General features: G+C 37.4%; 1 protein-coding gene across 1 annotated transcript; it reads left to right on the forward strand.

Moving 5' to 3' along the window:
- The first annotated feature begins 5,875 nt into the window (after nucleotides 1-5,875).
- Nucleotides 5,876-16,727, forward strand: LOC140226741 (carotenoid phi-ring synthase-like). Its single transcript, XM_072307172.1, has 8 exons — nucleotides 5,876-6,194; nucleotides 9,442-9,558; nucleotides 10,158-10,313; nucleotides 10,892-11,044; nucleotides 12,135-12,257; nucleotides 12,791-12,939; nucleotides 13,563-13,648; nucleotides 14,529-16,727. Exons 1-8 carry the CDS (start codon nucleotides 6,152-6,154, stop codon nucleotides 15,289-15,291), a joined length of 1,590 nt encoding a protein of 529 aa, XP_072163273.1. The 5' UTR covers nucleotides 5,876-6,151; the 3' UTR covers nucleotides 15,292-16,727.
- Nucleotides 16,728-19,336: the final 2,609 nt, after the last annotated feature.

The raw sequence follows: 19,336 nt of genomic DNA on the forward strand, positions 1-19,336 counted from the left end.
TATTGTCCATGGAATCGATTTTTACATCAAAGTATTGTATTGTTTACTTTTATCAGTCCAAGGTGGTACATTAACATAATAATATTATACAAAGTGTATTAGCAGTGATGATGGGTATTAGCGGAGAGACATGACTTCGAGTCCCGTTCTATAAGCTGAAGAACGAGTGCCCTCTCTTGGGAAAATAATACCTGCTTACGATCAATTTCTAACTTCCCTTTGTCGGTATTTCCCTGACTCTTTCCATCTCGCTAAAATCTATTACCCCCTGCTCCCAATTCCTTTGTAGTCCCCCGCCATTAAGACGATCATTCTCATAACGTTTAAAAGAGGAAATCAACCCCCAAATAAATACGCGTTTTTTTAAAAGAAAGAGAAGAATATTTTCTATACGGAATGTTCCAAAAATAAATACAGAGATCGAAAAAGAAATAAGGAAGATATGACATTTCTAAATTTCACCTTTTTTTTTTGGGGGGGGGGGGGACATTTCTTGACTTGTTCTTCTGAATGCTAATAATTAAATGAGTGAGTTGATGATGTCATGTCATCACAATCTTTCATGTTTATCATAATGACATGATATCATGACATTCCGGAAAATATGTTATTTTTAGCTAATACAGGAAAAATATGATCCCATATATCATTATAGTATCAGAGTTAACATTTCGTTCGGTTTTTTGTTTTTTTTTTGGGGGGGGGGTGGTTTTAAGGCAAGTTTTATATACATGCAGCTAAAATATGAGATTTTGTCATTTCTGTAAATGAAATAAATTATAAAATGTGAGAGCATGTCATCATCAACTTGCTGATTTGAATATTCATAGCGACTGGTCAAAAAGTATTTGACATGAGCTGCAGAGCGCCCTCTGTCGGTGAAAGAATGTGTGCCCACTGTCAATCTCCAAGTTTCCTATTATCTGTATTTTCAGGACTCTTTCCATCTCTCTAAGTTTATTGTCCTTCAGTTCCTTTTTAGTCTCATGGTCAAATATCCATGTGATATTAATGAATTTAATATGTTTGGGCGAAGCCATGAATACTATATATACTATTTCTTAATGGAAAGATATTTTCACGCTTTTGAATAAAAACATTGTTTGAATGTACTGACCTGATTGTATGATACGTAACTGTGGAGATGATACGTAACTGTGGAGATTCAGAATATTCTGAGCGTCCTTCAGGCGGCATTAAACAAACAGTATATGAAATGTAAGTCTCATGACAGTTTATTTTACTTTCAGTATCACAAGTCAGGCCATTATTGAGAAGTCACAAACAAGTTACATTAGGTTTCGTAGTTCACTAAAATTGAAATTACATGCAGTGAGGAAAAATTAAATGCTCGTTTCATTAATTGCTACATAAGCCTCACTTGAAATGAAAACCTTTACACCGATTATGCCTTTGCACCGATTAATGCTTGATACTGGTTGTAAAGACGTCATAACAACGTCATACCTGTGTTTTTTTTTAGCGATCATGAATATTCATAAAATTAAATCTAATATGCAAAAACTAGTGTAAGGAAAAACATTCTATAATTTGTACAGATTCTATTTGACCATGTTGCTGCTCTCCACTCTTGAATAAACATATCAAAAAGTCTAACTTTTGAGGTGTGTGAAATCCATGCAGCACTAAATCCACCCCCTTGTGCTAACCACACATTCCCTAGCCCTGCATAATAAAAAATATTTGCAATGAATAATAACCATTGTGATTTTGACGGGGAGTGAATGTCTCCTTGTAAATGCAGAAGAAATTTGAAAATTGTACATGAGTGTTTGGTTTCTCTTCCCCTGACTAATCTCAACCAGAATCCAATCATTCGACGTTTAATATAGTTCAAAATTACTCCACGTCCGGTTTCACCATATACCATACAATCAGGAGTACATTTGTTCACAAGCAAATTTTTTCTTAAGAATTTCCTATGGAAGATTTCAATTTGGACTATGCACCCATAACCCAAGAATTCACAACCATAGAATAAAACAGGTAAAACAAGATGATCAAATAGATGGCACTGTGTCTCCACAGAGAACTGTAACTTTTTAGCCTTGACCAACATGCTATGAAGTGCTTTTCTAGCTTGTGTGACTTGTTTAGAAATTGCCTTTTTTAAAACTACCATTATAATTGAATTTAACTCCAAGGTACACAGAGTCATCTACAACCTCAAGTGGATCACCAGCATAAACGAATTCAGGAATTCTTCTAACCTTCCCACGGGAGAAAATAACAATTTTAGTCTTGCTTGCATTTACAGTCAAGCGCCATGTCTGACAATAACTATCTATACAACATCAAGAGCTTTGTGCAACTCCTCCGGAGTTTCTGCTAAAATTATTGTGTCATCTGCATAAAGTAAACAAGAAAGATTTAAAGCTTTTTTGACATTATCAGAATCCAGGTGGTAAGAAATCTCACTTTCCAAATATTTAAGTCCACCATATGAATTTCTAATGTATTCTTGAAAATCATTCAGATAAATGGCAAATAAAAGCGGGGAAAGGTTTTCACCCTGTCGTACACCAGTGTTACAAGTAAAAAACTCTGACATCTCCCCCCTAACCGCCACACATGATTTAGCACTTTCATAAATATTCTTAATGACAGTACACAGTTTACCCGTAAGTCCCATCTTCTTTGTACCATGAAGATGATCTATCAATTAGATCAAACGCTTTCTTGTAATCAATAAATGCACAGTATAAGCGTTTTTTATTTTGCAGATAAACATCAATTATAGTCTTCAAAAAAAAAATGTTATCAATTGTAGAATAATTAGAACGAAAGCCAGCCTGTTCTTCACCTAACATATTACCAGCTTCCAAAAACTCTGAAATTCGATGATTCAAAATGGAAGTAAAAAGTTTTCCTACACAACTGAGAAGAGTTATTCCTCTATAATTATCAGGATTTGTGTCTATACCCTTATTCTTAAAAATAGGAGTGATAATCCCTATGCACCATTCAGTTGGAACAATAACACTGTCCAGTACCACATTAAAGAACTTTACCAACACATGAAGCATTTCTACGGGACAATTCTTAAGGAATTCATTTCTTATGAAATCTTTTCCACAAGCTTTTGAATTTTTAAGTTTCTTAATCATTAGTGCCACTTCTTCCAAAGTGACTGGGGCATCCAAGGGACCATTTGCCTCAACAATTTATGCTGCGTTTAAAGGGGACCTCCGGATGATTTTCATACTTTTACACCTGAACAACTATAAATTAGTGAAACCGAGTACAGAGTTTCTGAATTCATAGTGATTGGGATGAGAAATGAGAATGTTTCCAAAATTTATAACAAATTGCAGTGAACAAGGATGATGACATGGCAGCCTCACCATAAGAATGCATGAGTTGGGGCGCAAGGAAGCAGAACAAAAGAAGAAAGCATTCATAGATTCTTCACAGGTGTACTTGTTAAGCAAGGGGGTATTGTAATGGAATTACACTGCTACATTTCTGAAGTATGTGAGGCTCTGATGTCATCAACACTGTTCAGTGTAATTTGTTATAAATTTTGGAAACATTCTCATTTCTCATCCCAATCACTATGAATTCAGAAACTCTGTACTCGGTTTCAGATTTTCATTTTATTGGTTTCTCTGCTCAAGGGCAACAATAAATTACACGAATCTATTTATGGAGCTGTTGATTTATGTACTACATGATGTTGAATTATGAAAATCGTCCGGAATGCCCCTTTAAGCTTAGACTGTGTCAAAAATTCTACATTTTATTCTTATCTTTATCAAACTGCTTTCCAACTTGTGTTATGACGACATAATAATTTTCATATTCTAATTGGGCTGATGACGAAATTCTGACCTAGTCTAGTACCCCTGACATGAAGCATTACAACTTTGTGCCCGTGATAGCCCTTGTAACTATTATGAATAAGTAGTATAGGCATAGGCATAGGTATATAGGATTGAGGACTTTAGGTGTAGGGTATATATTATGAAGGTTAGATTCGTCAGGTTGTAACACCTGCAGAAGCCAACAGCGTCATTAGATCTTGTAATGACATAGTAATAATTGATCTGTCTCAGCTGAAAGACAATGTCAAAATGAAAAAAAAAAAATGTTTGTTGTCAAAAAGACGTCTTAAAAAGACATCTATTTAAGACTTTTTTTCTATACCAGCATACGTAGAAAGATCTTGAATTGGCGTGTAAATGATATGCTCATGACGTTATTCTCACGTGGCATTTTCTTTAGTAATTCAAACGTCATTCGGACACCTATGTATGACCACCTAGACGTCAAGCAGACGTCAAAAATATTTTTACGTCTTCCATTTGGGCAAAAATACGACATTTTGACGTCAGTCTAAGACGTCTAATTGATGTCCGTTTTCTTTGTTTATTAACTTTAAAGACGACATATTACGACGCCTTTCTGATGTCTAAATAAGACGTCTTTCTGACCATAACGCTGACGTGAATTTGACGTTTTTTATAGCGGAAATGTGAATGTTTCGTACGTGATGATTATATTCTGCTCTTTGTGAGAATAGAAATCTAGTAATCCATCTACGGCGTTATGTATCTTGACTCTTATTTCCTCTTACTCTATTCTCTCTCTCCGAAAAACTGAAGCAGTGTAGATTAAGATATGGACCATGTTCTAATAATCATATTTCGCGAAATAACTAGTAATAAATGTTCATGCTACTCTTTGGTTCTTCAACCGTCAACATATATCTTGTTACCGTATGCTTATAATCATTGATCTTTATTGTCTAAACACTTGTCCTCTGGTTGTTATATTCTTTGTGGTATGAATAGCAAAGGTTCATTAAATCACCAATACCTTTTGAGAACTTTGTTTCCGTGTCACGAAGGATGCGTGAGTGCATAATATACATAAACATTCGTCGCCATCGCGTACTATTTCGATGAATGAATCAAACCAAAGGGGTAGTATGGCTTATTTTAGTACATACCTCCTTGATCAAACTAAGGCATCGCTTGATTACCTCCTTCCCATCAAACCCCGATTCCCATGTACCATGTTTTATGGCTTAAAGGGGAAATCCAGTCCAAATATAAGTTTGTCTGATAAGAAAAAAAAAGAATATTACGAGTTCAACGGTATCATTTTGATCGAAATCGGATGAAAAAAAGGAAGTTATGACATTTTGAAATTTCGCTTTTGTCGGGGAAAACAGTTCTTAAACAGTCAATATGAATATGCAAATGGCAAAGTGAGCATGTCATCCCCTCACAACCTATAAACATGTAAAGTTTGCACATAAAATTTTGAAAATTCCAGTTTTCATTCAAACGCAGTTATGCCCGAGGCTCAAATCCTGGTATATCTAACTGATCACTATAAATACTCTAAAGTTCTTCAACCAGGAATAACTTCATGTTTCAGACTTTTACAATGACAAAAACATTGAATTTTCGTCATTTTTTTCACACGATCAATGGAAAATGGTGAGGTTATGACATGGTCAGACTTACTCATTTGCATATTCATGTCCACTGTACAAGAACTGTTTTGCAGAAATAATTCTTAGTAACATTTCAAAATGTGATAACTTCCTTATTTTTTTTCCGATTTCAGTCACATTTTTACTGTTGAACTCGTAAGATTTACTCTTTTTATCAGACTAACTTATATTTGGACCGGATTTCCCCTTTAATTATGCACAGTTGCACTGGACATCATCACCTTGGCTGATTATAATCCATCCGGACTTTTTATCTGCTTGTCAAATGATTGGTATTACAACTGCAGTCGGGGTTTGATTATTTTTTTTTTTATACTTTCAAGTAGTTGAGAGCCTCTTCTTTTCGGTTATAGCTCCATGGTGAGATAAAACTTCTCGTGGGAGCAAGCAGACTATACATACCACGAAAGGGACGTAAAATTTTGATCGAAAATATGACGTCACCATGCCAAGCAGCTCACGTGGTGCTTAAACTCACGACTGCAGACACGTGGTACACATACACTTACGCACACACATATATTTCACCGCGGCCAGCTGCAAGACAGCAGACGACATTCCACGTTCCATAGGGCCTTCACCCCATGTCCCAAGATCCCAACAGGACGTATAGAGAGGACTGGGATCATCAGAAGAAAACACATGGAACGCACTTCATAAGTCGTCATGGACAGGGACAACATCATGAAGGCTTGCTACGTCCTCTGCGGTAAGTGTGCCCTTTTTTAAATAGTTTATTAATACTTCCGAACGCATATTGGTATGCCTAAATTGTGGGAGGTAATAACTTTGGTTTTCAGAATATCGAAGTGATATATTAGCCGAAGAAGGCTCGTCAGATCAGGTATAGGCACCTCTGCTCTGGATGGGCCCGGAGGTGTAGGTATTATTGTTTCTATCGATTTGCTTACATTTCAGTGCATGTACATGTAGCTCACTCCAGTACAACTGAAAAGATCTCGAGGGGGGGGGGGGGGGCGCAAGGTGGACTAGGTACAAAAATTACTGAAACGTAGAGCGGTGCGTCATGTTTTGTGCCCACAGCTGTTATAGAATCTGGTGCTGTTATGAAAGGTGTAATGCTTCGATATAGCTCCACCCCTCCGTGCACTGGTGCAGTAGCGAGTTGTAAAGGAACATGTACGTATTACAATGCAGGACGATCTGAGAAGCGCTGAATACAATACCGTGGAATACCGAGTCTGTACTGGTACGTTGGGTTGCACCCGTCTAAGTATTTTTACAAATGAATGAAGCTCACAGTAACTAGGGCCAGTATGCTGCATGTGCATGCAAAGCAGGGGGGTTCGTTCAAGCGTGTACTACGCTCCATGCCATGGTTCATAACCATGCCACCGCCATATCATGAGCCTTTCGAGCCCTTGCACTTTCAGTGCACCGCACTCTACTGAATTCTATCGTGGTGCACTGGCCGGCAGCGTTGCCAGGTCCAAACAGAGCAAAATCACCAAAAAGCATGTGAAAAATCACCAAAAGCCATAAAAAATCACCAAATTTGGAAAAGCGTTGGTAAGGCTTCAATTTCAAGACAAAATGATGTCAGTAAACCAACCTTTTATCAATCACTCTGTGCGAGTTTCGGTGCAATTTACGGCGCGCCGTATAGTCACACACACTAAATGCAAAATGTGCACGATGTGTATGGCCATGGATATATGAGTGTTTGTGTACGTATGGTCAGTGGTGTTGAGTGACAAAAAAGGCACATGTTATGTTTCTACAGGAAATAAGGGGAAAACTTTGGGCAAAATGCATTTTTGTTTTCAATTAGTGTGATTATTTTTCATTGGTCTCAAAATCACCAAAAAATTACCAAAAATCACCAAATTTTGATTTGGTTACCAGGCTAAAATTTTGTCACCAAACAACTTCAAAAATCACCAAATTTCACCCTTTTTGGTTACCAAAATCACCATCTGGCAACACTGCTGGCCGGATTCATAAGGTGATGATGATTTTCTTTCACCTTTCACCTTTAGTCGTGCCTTTTATAGGCTTCATGACTCGTCACGACACACGCAATTACGCGCAAAAGCAGACATGCACGCATAAATAAGACAGTCCCCTCAACAAGCGACCTTCTCCCCCAAGAAGAAAAAAAGAAGAAAACACGTTCCTTCTTCACTTGCTTCTTTATAAGTGTTCAAACTTTTGGAAAGTGTTTTGTTGGTCAGCGGTCGGGGCAGCACTGTTTTACAACCCGAAATAAGGCACAAAATAAGAAAGAAAATGCGACCTTTTTTTTTTCATTCTGTATCACGTATTTTGATATAAATTTGTCATCTCTGGTCCGAGTACCCAAACTCTTGTGAGCCTATTAAACAAACCTTGCTTATCTGCTAATTTGTTGATCTTTCGAGTAGGCCTACCACTGAGGAATGTGTCTTTCTTTTCATCTTCGGCCCGGGGTCGCTCGGGAGGGGGAGGGATGACAAGTGTATATAGACCTAGTGCTCACTGTAAAGGCCAAGGTTCATTGAATTGTGCCTTTTTCCACCCACCCCCCCCCCCAAACACAAACACACACACAACCGGTTAGGATTCGCATTTTTGTTAACTTCCGATACTAAGTGATAGCATTGATAAAATGAAAAACACGTCGAATGTTCGTCTTCAAAGTGGAAAAACCTTTCATTGGTCTATGCAATAGCTTTTTTAGATAATGATTTGATTATATACGGCCTGGGCTATCCTATTCCAAAGGTTTGAATCAGTGAATTTCGTTGTTATGATAGATGCGGCATAAATTGAGTGTATGTGAGTTTGTTTTTGAACTGAAAAGTGATCGCGTGGCGGATCCAGAGGGGTGCCTCGGGCGAACGCTCCCTCTTTATTTATTTATTTTTTTTATTTTTTTTTTGACAGAAGTTCATATTTAATAAACAAAAATGGGGGTGAGTGCGCCTCCCCTGTACGGAATTTCTGGATCCGCCCCTGGTGATTATGGCAAATATATAAATATATTTTATAAAACAGTGTTTGTAGACAAGCCTTGTAAGCAAGCAATGAGACTGACAGCTATTAATCCAACTCCGAAGGACTATCAAGTTTGTTGGGGGGGGGGGGATCAGGGGTTCGTCGTGCTGATGGGCATGGATAAGTTCAAAGCTATAAATTACTCGTAAGATAAGGTTTAAGCACCAATATTGTTCGTGACAAGGATTGATTTTATTTAATTATAGGTAATTATGCCTGTGAAATCGAATAGGATTTTTGATACTAAGACCATATACATGCATATACATGGACGTGCTTTGTCATTGATTAATGGTGGAATTCTAAAATTATATCGACTGTTTTCCATGGAACTGGAGCTTACAACTGTTCTATTATCGTTTCTCTGCGCATTTCAGGATTACTCGTATAAATATAAATCTCCCGATACCACATTTATAGCTAAAGGTTATTTCATGCATTACATCCTTTGAGCAGTACGAGTGTTTCGTTTTGTTCTGTTTTATATGTCCATTATTCATGATGCGCCATATTGTAGTGTGATGGTTTCACGGAAATATTTTGGACTTACATGACTAAGAGTATTTCATCTGGAAAGAGGGAGACCATTTAACATGAAGAGAGAGTAGGAGATCACACAAAATTGAAGACAGATTGAGTTACATAACTAAGACACATTACATCTGTGGAAGTTGACCAGCAAAAAATCTAGCAATGAAAAGGAAATTGAATGACTGATGACATAATTGGAACTCACAATTCTCGCTATATATTCTGCTTATTTATTCTTTTTTTATTAAAAATGGGCGAAACCTCGTACTCATTTTGTGCACGCAAGTAACAATTTTGAGTGTCCATCGAACTCTTGTAGAACACACAAAAGGGATTGTAGTCAACTACCGATGTGAACTCTAGCTGTAACTTAAATGATTTGGAAAATGTGATGTGTGTAGATTTTTTCAATTCCCAATCGATTTCAGTGGCTATCGTATTCGTACGATATCTTGGGCCAGAGGACGTGGACGTCATTTATCCCGCGAACCCGGGTGACCCGGATGTACTTCCTCCAGGAGTTTCGCGGAGTGTCGTCGTGGTCGGTAAGATTTGTAGTTAATTCTCTGTAATTGATTTATGTAAGTGAGATTTGAATGTTTCATTCTGTAAACTATGTTATTCTCTTCTTCTTTTTTTTTTTTTTTTTGGGGGGGGGGTTCTCATCCAGTGTTCGACAGTATGAAATACTACCAACTTTTTATATTAGCCATAAGTATTTCTAAAAGTAACTTGCAATCGTACTATGATATACTGATAATGAAGTGCTAAGTGAAGCTTAATTTATCTGAGATGACTTCTTTCCACCTCGCAGGAGCTGATATAATAGAAGTTCTGTGAATTGTGACTATTTTATTGTCTCTGTTGGTGTATAAAGTTCTTATTCTTCCAGGTAGCGTTCAGTTTAGGTAAAAATTTAAATCGATTCATCTGGACTTACCGTTTTAATTCAAATCAGACGAGCTGATGAAGCGTCCAGGATCGGACGTGAAACCGTTCTCGGATTTAAAACAGTAAGTCCAGATGAATTGATTTAATTTTGCACCTTTATTAATTGCCTCTATGCATAATCAACGGATATTCAAATGTTTCGTAGGAAGAGCAACTGCACACTTTATATTTACGAGTCCAAATTGTGTTCTAGGTGGAGGTCTCGCGGGCTTATCAGCAGCTCTGGAGCTTGCAGAGCGGGGCTTCAACGTCACTGTCAAGGATTCCCGCCCGGTGGTTGGGGGACGACTCAGCTCGACTGACGTTGAGATCTTGGGCGAAACGTTTAGGGTGGATCATGGCTTTCACGGTATTCGTAACATTTTATGTTTATTGTAATGTTTTTGTCGTTTTCTGTTATTTACTTGAATGTAGAGCCGTCTTATGGAGAATTTAAATGCAGACATCGATATATCTATTTTTATCAACTTTAGAGGTTTTAAGTTGGAGCTGCCGAAAAGCAAAGAAAATGAATAAAAACGATTTTTTTTTATGTGATGATTTTGATAACATTTTCAAACATATTTCTTGTTATGTGAGTCGGGTGCAGTATCAAGATTTAAAGTGATTATTCAAAGAAAATTACCATTTAGCACAAATTTATATAAATGCTGTTTTCATGCTAGAATCTTGGAAAGGACAAGAAGACTTGGTCATTCCACAACGGGGGATGTAACAAGAGCAAAGAGAAAATTCATACGATGTCTGAATACCAAATGATAGAAGTTACCAACAATATGAAATATTATGAGGAATTGGGAAAGAGAACTACTTGCATAGATCATTGCGCATCCACATGTCACAGGTGAAGGTCTTTAGATACTGGAGTTCATGATAAGTTGCAATAATTTCATTGACATTTTTTCTCTCATTTCCTTCTTTCTTCAGCATGGTTTTACAATTACCATAATTTTAAGGATATTCGTCGTCGTCTGGGTATCAACAATGATTTCGAGCGATGGAGGGCTAATCACTTCCGGTTCAGGGAGTATAAACCGGAAGTGATGGAAAGCAAAGGCATCTACCCTTTCAACGTTATTGGTAAGTGATTTTTTGTAGAGTATAATGATCACTTTATTGGTATGTTTTGAGGTTGCTTCGGATGCTGGTCAAAGTTTAAAAGATCTCAAAGCATTCACTTTGAAAAGATTTTGCCTGTAGAACTATTCATACAGGCTAACGATTTTCACCTCGTGATGAGCGGTACCTTTGTTGTATCCAACCTACTGAAAATTAGACAAGCTCATGCATTTATGGAATATCGGGAAGGCGAAATTCACCTTCTTAGGATTAGTTTCTCGATATCAGCGAGCTTAGAGGGTTTTGTTGTAGGCCTAATTGATTTTATTTCATCTTTCTTTCATCAGCGAGATCAAAATAAAAATAATGATAAAAACATTGTCGTTTATCATTCTTGCTATAATATAAAGTGAGCCTGCTGATCAATTTTTAGACGTCGAGAGTTACTGCTGATTAATATTTGTGATCCTTCATCGCAGATAACACATTTGATTTGGGTTTTTCGGTGTTTTCTGACAAAGTGACGCCGAATGCTGTCCATCGCATGAAGTTTCTCTTTGGTTTAGTAAAATCCGTATTTTTACATTACTCGGTTGCCTCATTTATTTCTATCTAAGGTTGGTTTTCTCATATTTCCTCTCGCGTTTTGAGATGTGTGCAAAATCTGCGTCGAACCTCTTCATATTTATATATATATATATATATATATATATATATATATAGCGACTTTAACACTTTTAGCTGGATTTGACATAACAATTACATCAACACTGCTGATGATTGTGTCCGGCCTACGTCTAATCTAATATGGTTTCGATGCAATGTGAACCCCCTGTTCTTTCTTCACACAAAATGAACAGTTACCCAGTCTAATCAGTGTATCTGAATACAGTAGACTCATAATTTACAACGCATTTTCCTCAAATTAACATGCTATACTCGAGTGATTGACCTTTCTAAAATCTTTCTAACGGTTTTTGTTGGTTTTGTGAAACCGGGTCATGTTTGATACAGCCGCGATCTCCCAAAGCATAGTAGGTTTTAAAGGTTGCACAGTGATAACCTGAATGAAACTCATATTGTCTTTATCTTTCTTATCTTCAATCTACAGCCACATTGCTCTTCAGTTCCAATTTTAGAGTCAACGCGGCGTTTGATATTGTTCGAATTTCAACGATCTTCGCATACTACAATCATGATACTGTCTATGATCGATATGGAAACTTAACCTTTGGTATGTATTTCGTGTTATAGTCTGACATGACGTGAACATTTGCTATGGGATCCTGATAGTCACAGGGTAAAGTCTCTTTGCCATATTATCATGATCCCCTTTTAAGAACGGGCTGAGATATGTCATGAGAAAATACATATGAGAATTAGCAAGGACACTTTTATCTTCTTCTTTTTTTCATTCGAGTTAAAGAAAAGAGAGTATATGGGCTAATTTACTATTCTCTCTCTCAAAAAGAAAAGAAAAACGTATTCAACAGATTATGGAAAATAAATATCGGATAGAACGTTTCAGGAGTTTATTACAATTTATGAATGGTTCTTTTCATATTTGGTTGCAACGAAGTTATTCGTTCACCTGCTCCTTACTATTAGCTTCCATAGGCAGGAATTTACCAAGCTGTTTATAGGTTGGACAATCCTCCGGCAAGCTTTTTTGATTGTTACGGGCAACTTTTGTGAACAAAGCATGCATAAAGTCTTTATAAATTTCAGATCCGGTCTATTGTTAATTTTGTCACGTGGTCCTTTCAGACGAGTGGGCGGAGGAAGCCAGAGTTCCACTATGGTTTGCTGACACTGTCCTGAGGCCCGCCCTCTCTGTCACGTTTAATGAGAGGACCGTCATCAACGCAGCAGAAATGATGATGTACTCCCACTTCTACTTTACTGGTGACAACAAGGTAAAAAAAAAATCAAAACAAAAGAAAAATATCGATGTCATTTGCGATCTCTGTGACAGATGCAAATATAATTTAAAAAAAAAAAAATCTCATTTCTGGCGAGTCTACCAGTGACTGTTTAGATGACCAATTTTGTTTGTTTGTATCTCATTTTGATGACAATTTGGCTTGCAGCTATGCAATTAAAATCCTGGCCACGACACTGATATAAGCTTTAGAAAAGACAATTAAATCTATTCCCCATTCTCATTGTATTTGCAGTTATTTTGTCGGACTAATGTACCTATTCTGTAATAAATTGCAGATTTACAGTGTTTTAATGATTTTATATTCTCACATTCTTACCTGTATCAGGGGATATATCTTCAGCTTCTGTCATGTTATCAAGACCATAATGAGCACTGTGTATGCAAGAACAGTTGAGTTTATGTCACGGCACCAACATTAGCAATAAACTTTACATACTCCGAGAAAGGTATATATGAGTGTCAAGTTCTTTTGACATGCAAAAGGTGGAATAATAAGACGTATCAATCGTAATTCCTTCACTGCAACATCGTTCCAGACTTATTGTACATGATGGACTTTCATGATCCTCCATCTTGTCTGTCCTTCTAACATAGGCGGACATCCGGGAGATTGCAACACGTGACCATCAGACAACTGTCTTTGACCCTTGGACCAAGAGATTACTATCCTTGGGGGCTCGGTAGGTTGTGACATGTTCTGTTCTGCTCTTTGTTGGATTATATATAGACGTTTACTTGCCTGTCTCTCCCGCCAAATCTCTACACAGGTATACAATACCAAACTGAGATCAGAAAGAAAGCGTTTGCGTGTGTGTATGTGTGTGTGTGCATTTACCTGAAGGTTTTTAAGCTTAAAATTTAACTTAGAATTAACTTAATTTGAACTTAAAATTACTTCAGTGAAAATGGCTTAGTGTGTGAAGTCACACAGCGTTCTCTAAACGGCATCTCTCTACGTATATAGCGTCGAATGCTACAAAACTGCAAGAAATTGATACAACATTGCGAATTATATATATTGTGTGTAATCATGTAAAAATTTGACAAATCAGTATAAATACGTGTACGTTTGTGTATGTGTATGTGTGTGTGCGTGTGCGTGTGCGTGTGAAAAACTGTAGGCCTATACAGGTCAAAAGGAAATGCATCGGATGATGTCATCCGCACTTAAGATGGCAATGAGCTCAGATTGTGTCTTATATTACTCTTTCATTAACCATGGAAAATTTATTCAATATTGACAAGCTTTAAACTCTACTCCCGATTGTCATCAGACTCCTGTTTGATTTATTTTCATTTCCGAAGGTCAGTACCATCGGCATTAACACATACAAAAAAAAAATAAAAGCTTTCATCCGGCTTGACATAACTTGTGAATCTTATCAAGCGTCAAGAATGCAAACATCGTGGTATGTGCAATAGGTTATTGATCGACGTCAAGTATGTCTTGGTGATCTTTTGCAATTTGTCTATTAGGTTGTATATATGGGGGCTTGATTTTGTCCTTCACTTGACATGTTAGGAAATAAAGAAATACGAACTCTCTCTTTGAAATTGCAGAATCGAGACAAACTCTGGAGTTGAGAAACTAATATTGGACTCAAGTGGACGCATAGTGGGTATTTCTTCGAATCCCGGGCAGGTCTATGATCATATGGTGTTGTCGACGGACCTGAACGCATTGCAGTCAATCCTTGCCGAAACAAGCCGAGAATATCCGAAGAGCGCAGTGGTGGCGTGTATGAACAGCAGACTGAGCCAAATGCCACTGGCTCCTCATTATAAGGTGATCACGCTCTGGTTCGACCAGCTGTTAGACCCCGAGCAGCCGAAGATCCTGCAAACACCCGACTTCAGTCCGATCACCCTGGCTGTACAGCGTCACCTGATTGAAAAGCAGTCACGTGAATGGAGCAAGCGCACTGGGGGGTCAGTTATCGAGTTTCATCTCTACGCCTGGAAGTATGGCGAAGTACGAGATAGCGAAGTGTGGAGTGTTATCTCTCCAACTGTTGAAGAGCTCCTGCCAGAAATTTTTGAGAGGAACTTTAAAGTGTTGGATTATTTTATTCACTCAGGCGATAACTTTGCGTCATTCTCGTCGGGACTGGAGCAAATGCGACCTACCTCGACATTTCCAACAGAATGTGGGGCCGATAATGTGGGTTTAGCGGGAGATTGGCTGCATACAGCATTCCCCTCCGCTTTAATGGAACGGGCCGTGACGACAGGAAGAATTGCAGCCAATCAAATTCTTCTTGCTAATCACGTGAAGCAGGCACCAGTAACCGTTACAAGTCGATATGGTCCTGGTTACATATGACATTTCTTACACGTAGCCTCATGAGTTGCAATTTTGGTAAGCTTGATGATATAATGTATAAGACAGAATGAAAAATTGCCTAAACAAAGCCAAAAAATGAAAGAAAGGATGATTGTAAAGAAAAATATAAACTTGCAATAATTAAATAGCAGATGCGCAAAATAAGCCAACTTCAGTCATGTTAAACCCACCATGACATAATTGGTCGTAATTACAATGCACTCCCGCTATGACGAACGCGGTTACGACGAAATTCCGGTTACAGCGAAGTAAGAATTCAGTCCGCAACATAATGTTTTTTATATTTTTTTATTTGTTTATTTGTTATTTATAACAAAATTTCGATGTAACGAAAGAAAACTGCCGGTCCCGAGGACTTCGTTATAACAGGAATCCAATGTACAAAACCGTTATGAATAATATTACTTATATATAATCGTTGATTTTGAAATTGTTACCTCAAATGAAGGGGTGTGCTTGTGTGTGACTATGGGTGTATATTTGGTTGTGTATGTGGTTTTGTTGATGGAGTGTAATTAGCGAAGGATTTAAAGGGACTGTACAGTACTGCTTGAGGTGGGGATCCATGCTTTGAACATTCCTAAGTGAGATAATGAGAAACCCCTTATGAAATATGAAAGAGCATGCAATTTTAAGAAGGATTCAACGTTTATTTGATGAAAATTGGTTTTCAAATGGCAGAGATATCAAAAGAAATGATAATAATAAAAGGCGACAGGAAACGCCTTTTATTAGGATCTCTTTGTTTCACCTTGTTTTTGGATGTCTCAGCTATTTCAAAACCGATTTCCATCAAATAAACTTTTGATACCCCTTAGAATTGCATGCTCTTTGACATCTCATAGAGTGGTTTCTGAATATCTTGCAACACGTTAAAAGCTAAATCCTCACCTCAACCAGAACTGTACACATCCTTTAAACACTTATCATATGGATGAGGTTCCAATTACGTCATCAAACCATGGTTCAATTTGCCGAGGGGAAAGAACTGCGTATGCGCGGCAAGCCCGTAAGCGTTACATCTAAATCTAAATTGCATCTAATCATCGCGCGCGACTTTATCAGACCAGCCAGGCAGACAGCTACAGGTATACGCGTGCCGCGCGCTAAAGCTATGCGCTTGATACACTTGTGATCTGTGCCCTCAGTGAAACACGTATTTTTACGTCATGGAACCTCGACTATACGATTTTTGAAATACTTAGAACCACTTTGTGTTCAAGTTGACTTGACAGGTGGACGTAGTAAAAGTGATGAAATAGGATGTGGTAAAAGATAAAAGATAAATTATGAAATCGGGTAAGAATTGTCTAGAAGATTAAATGATACACACACTCTGAAGAAACGATTATATGAGTCACACTCACTTCACATGCAAATCAGATAGAATGAAAATTTCATTATCTCACTGTTTCTTTATTCTGGTCCCCCCCCCCCCCCCTCGACGTTCCGCGCGATGTATCGCTAACGCGAAAAGCTATCGCCGCGACGTTTCATGACTTTTTTCTTTCGAGTCTCCCGCATCTTTTGACACCAAATTTGCGATACCCGGGCGCCCGGTTCCGAAGTTGCGCATAAATATGTACGTGCATGTCAGACCAAAAATTGCTCAAAAACGTGAATTTGTGTACAATTTCAATGCAAACTGTGCTTACAGGCAAATTTCATAAAAGCATGATTATTTTGAGGTTTTATGGATTAAAATCAATTAATAACATATTTTCTTGTTCGGAACAATGTCGTGGACAAGTTTCATCGAAAAAACAATGAAAAACATAAAGTCGAAAAAACAAAGAAACACATAAGAAATTCAAAAACAATAAAACACTTAGGAAATTTTTTCTGATGGCATATTTTTTTTCTCTTATATTTGCTCAGGACACCTAAAAGAATATTTCCACAAAAAATGTGCCCATTTTGAGCTTTATTTAGTGATTTATACCAAATTTTCTGATTTCATGCATCATTACGCATAAATTAGCATTATATAGCATAAATGATAATTTTTAGAAATCTAACTTCATGGTACTTTAGATGACATCATAGGCAACGTGTGTGCCAATTTTCGTCGCAATCGCGCGGTCGACGGTCAAGATCTGGAGGGGGGGGGGGGGGGGCCTGGGAGCCCCCCCGGCTCTATGATCTACCTAGATAGCCCGGCCTAGTTAGGGTTAAACAGTATTACATAATAAACGTATTTACACTTGCTTTGTTAATCCACGTAAATGAAATCAGAAAATATAAGTCATACCCTTTACATGAGACTGTGTGATTCAAAGCTGTGTCCTTTGTCGCGTTTTTGAGAATATTCAACTGATTGAAAAAAAAAAGGAAAACCAGCACTTGAAACGTATGTATCAGACAGGGGAAACAATGTTAAATCCTTACGAGTAACTAGTACACACATCTTTATTAAATCTTCTCTGTTGAAATAAACATTGTCTTTCGTTGAAAGATAATTAACGTGTGTTATGTGTGAATTTTCGTCGTTTGTTCAGTTACTGTATTTGATTTAAATAAAACTGGTGATTTGGTGATTTGACTCAATTTATCAATCCGCGATGATGTAGACATTGTAACATGTGACTGTAAAGCAAAATCAGATAATTGAAATTCTTCCTCTATCTTAGCAGTCCCTTTAATCTTTCCATAGTCACTGGAATATTTACTATGTACAACATCCCACTTTGCCCCTACCTCTTTCTGTCTCTCCCTCCCTCTCCGCGCACACACACACACACACACGCACACACATCCTACGTGTACACATCTAGACAGAAAAAAAAACAATTTTACACATCTTTTCTTTCTCATACCGTTTTATTATAAGACTGAAATACATGGTCACACATGGACAAACTCTTGTAGATATTGACTGTCTATATAGCATGTACACAAATCATTGTGCCATTAGTTGAGTGTGCGTTCCTTCGCGGTGTTAGTATTCCGCGAAGGCAAGGCCTTCTCTCCATTGTTATGTTACTACAGTGTATACTGCGTGAAGGGAACTACAAAATGAACAAATAAAACCAAACAATGAAACGCCTTTACAGGTTTTCGGTGTACAGGGAGCCATGAACACTGTATTGTGTGTTTGGTGGATGAGTGACCCTGAATTTAGTCTATGAAGTCATTAATTAGCATAAGGTTTCGAATAATTCTTTTCAGATGGCTTTCTTATAGCTTCTAGGGTTGCTTTACCTAATCTGTAAAGTGACTAAGATATGGAGTGATTTTTAATGACGTGCATGCTTTGAATGGGCAGAGCGAAGTTTTAATGTGACGAGTGGATATCATTATTGTGTTTGTTTGTTTGTTTGTTATTCTCTTGTAGTTTTACTTCACTCCTAATCTAGCCCGACTCGCTCGGAAATCAATTATAATGGCGAACATAGCGACACGAACCTTTCATCGTAATCGAGTACAATGTATTTCAAAACAAGCTATGATTCACGTAAGATGAATATTTATGGAGCAAAATACACTGTATTTAATTTCATGTGATCACAATCAATGTTTCAGCTTGAAATCACGAATGCAAACTCTGCCTTTCGGTGGTTATTGGTAGTTGCTAGGTGATGTAAGCCTCCGACAACCTTCGGTTTTATCCTTAACAGTTATTTTTTTTTTTCAAAAATGTGAATACATTATGAAAGAGGCAATGACTTCCTTTTATTTCTGATGCTGATAAAATGACCATGCTTCGTTATACCGTATGCGCTTGTACATGTATTAGTCTCATATATGAAAAGGGTGACTTGAATAGAACGAAACAAAAAAACTTAATCTACAATCTGACATTATTCTATCTACAACTTTACTAGCCATTGTCATTACTCATAAAATCAACCTAGCGTTCATCAATGTCATAATTCACATCACTGAAGAACTTTCCAATTTCCTTCTTCACTCAGTGCATAACATCACATCTAACACGTTATTTAAATCTTGAAGAGATTTTTTTTTTCTGAAAAAACATGTATCTATCAAATTGGGAATGTGTACTTTGTCCTTTTACGAACGG

Source organism: Diadema setosum, chromosome 4 (assembly GCF_964275005.1).
Source record: "Diadema setosum chromosome 4, eeDiaSeto1, whole genome shotgun sequence".
In the NCBI taxonomy this organism is placed as follows: domain Eukaryota; kingdom Metazoa; phylum Echinodermata; class Echinoidea; order Diadematoida; family Diadematidae; genus Diadema; species Diadema setosum.

Excerpts from the sequence above, each read along its gene's own strand:
- LOC140226741 (XM_072307172.1), top strand. The coding sequence starts at position 6,152 with ATGGACAGGGACAACATCATGAAGGCTTGCTACGTCCTCTGCG. Across the intron at positions 10,314-10,891 it reads GGTGGATCATGGCTTTCACG|CATGGTTTTACAATTACCAT; the intron begins GTATTCGTAACA and ends TTCTTTCTTCAG. Across the intron at positions 12,940-13,562 it reads ACTTTACTGGTGACAACAAG|GCGGACATCCGGGAGATTGC; the intron begins GTAAAAAAAAAA and ends CTTCTAACATAG.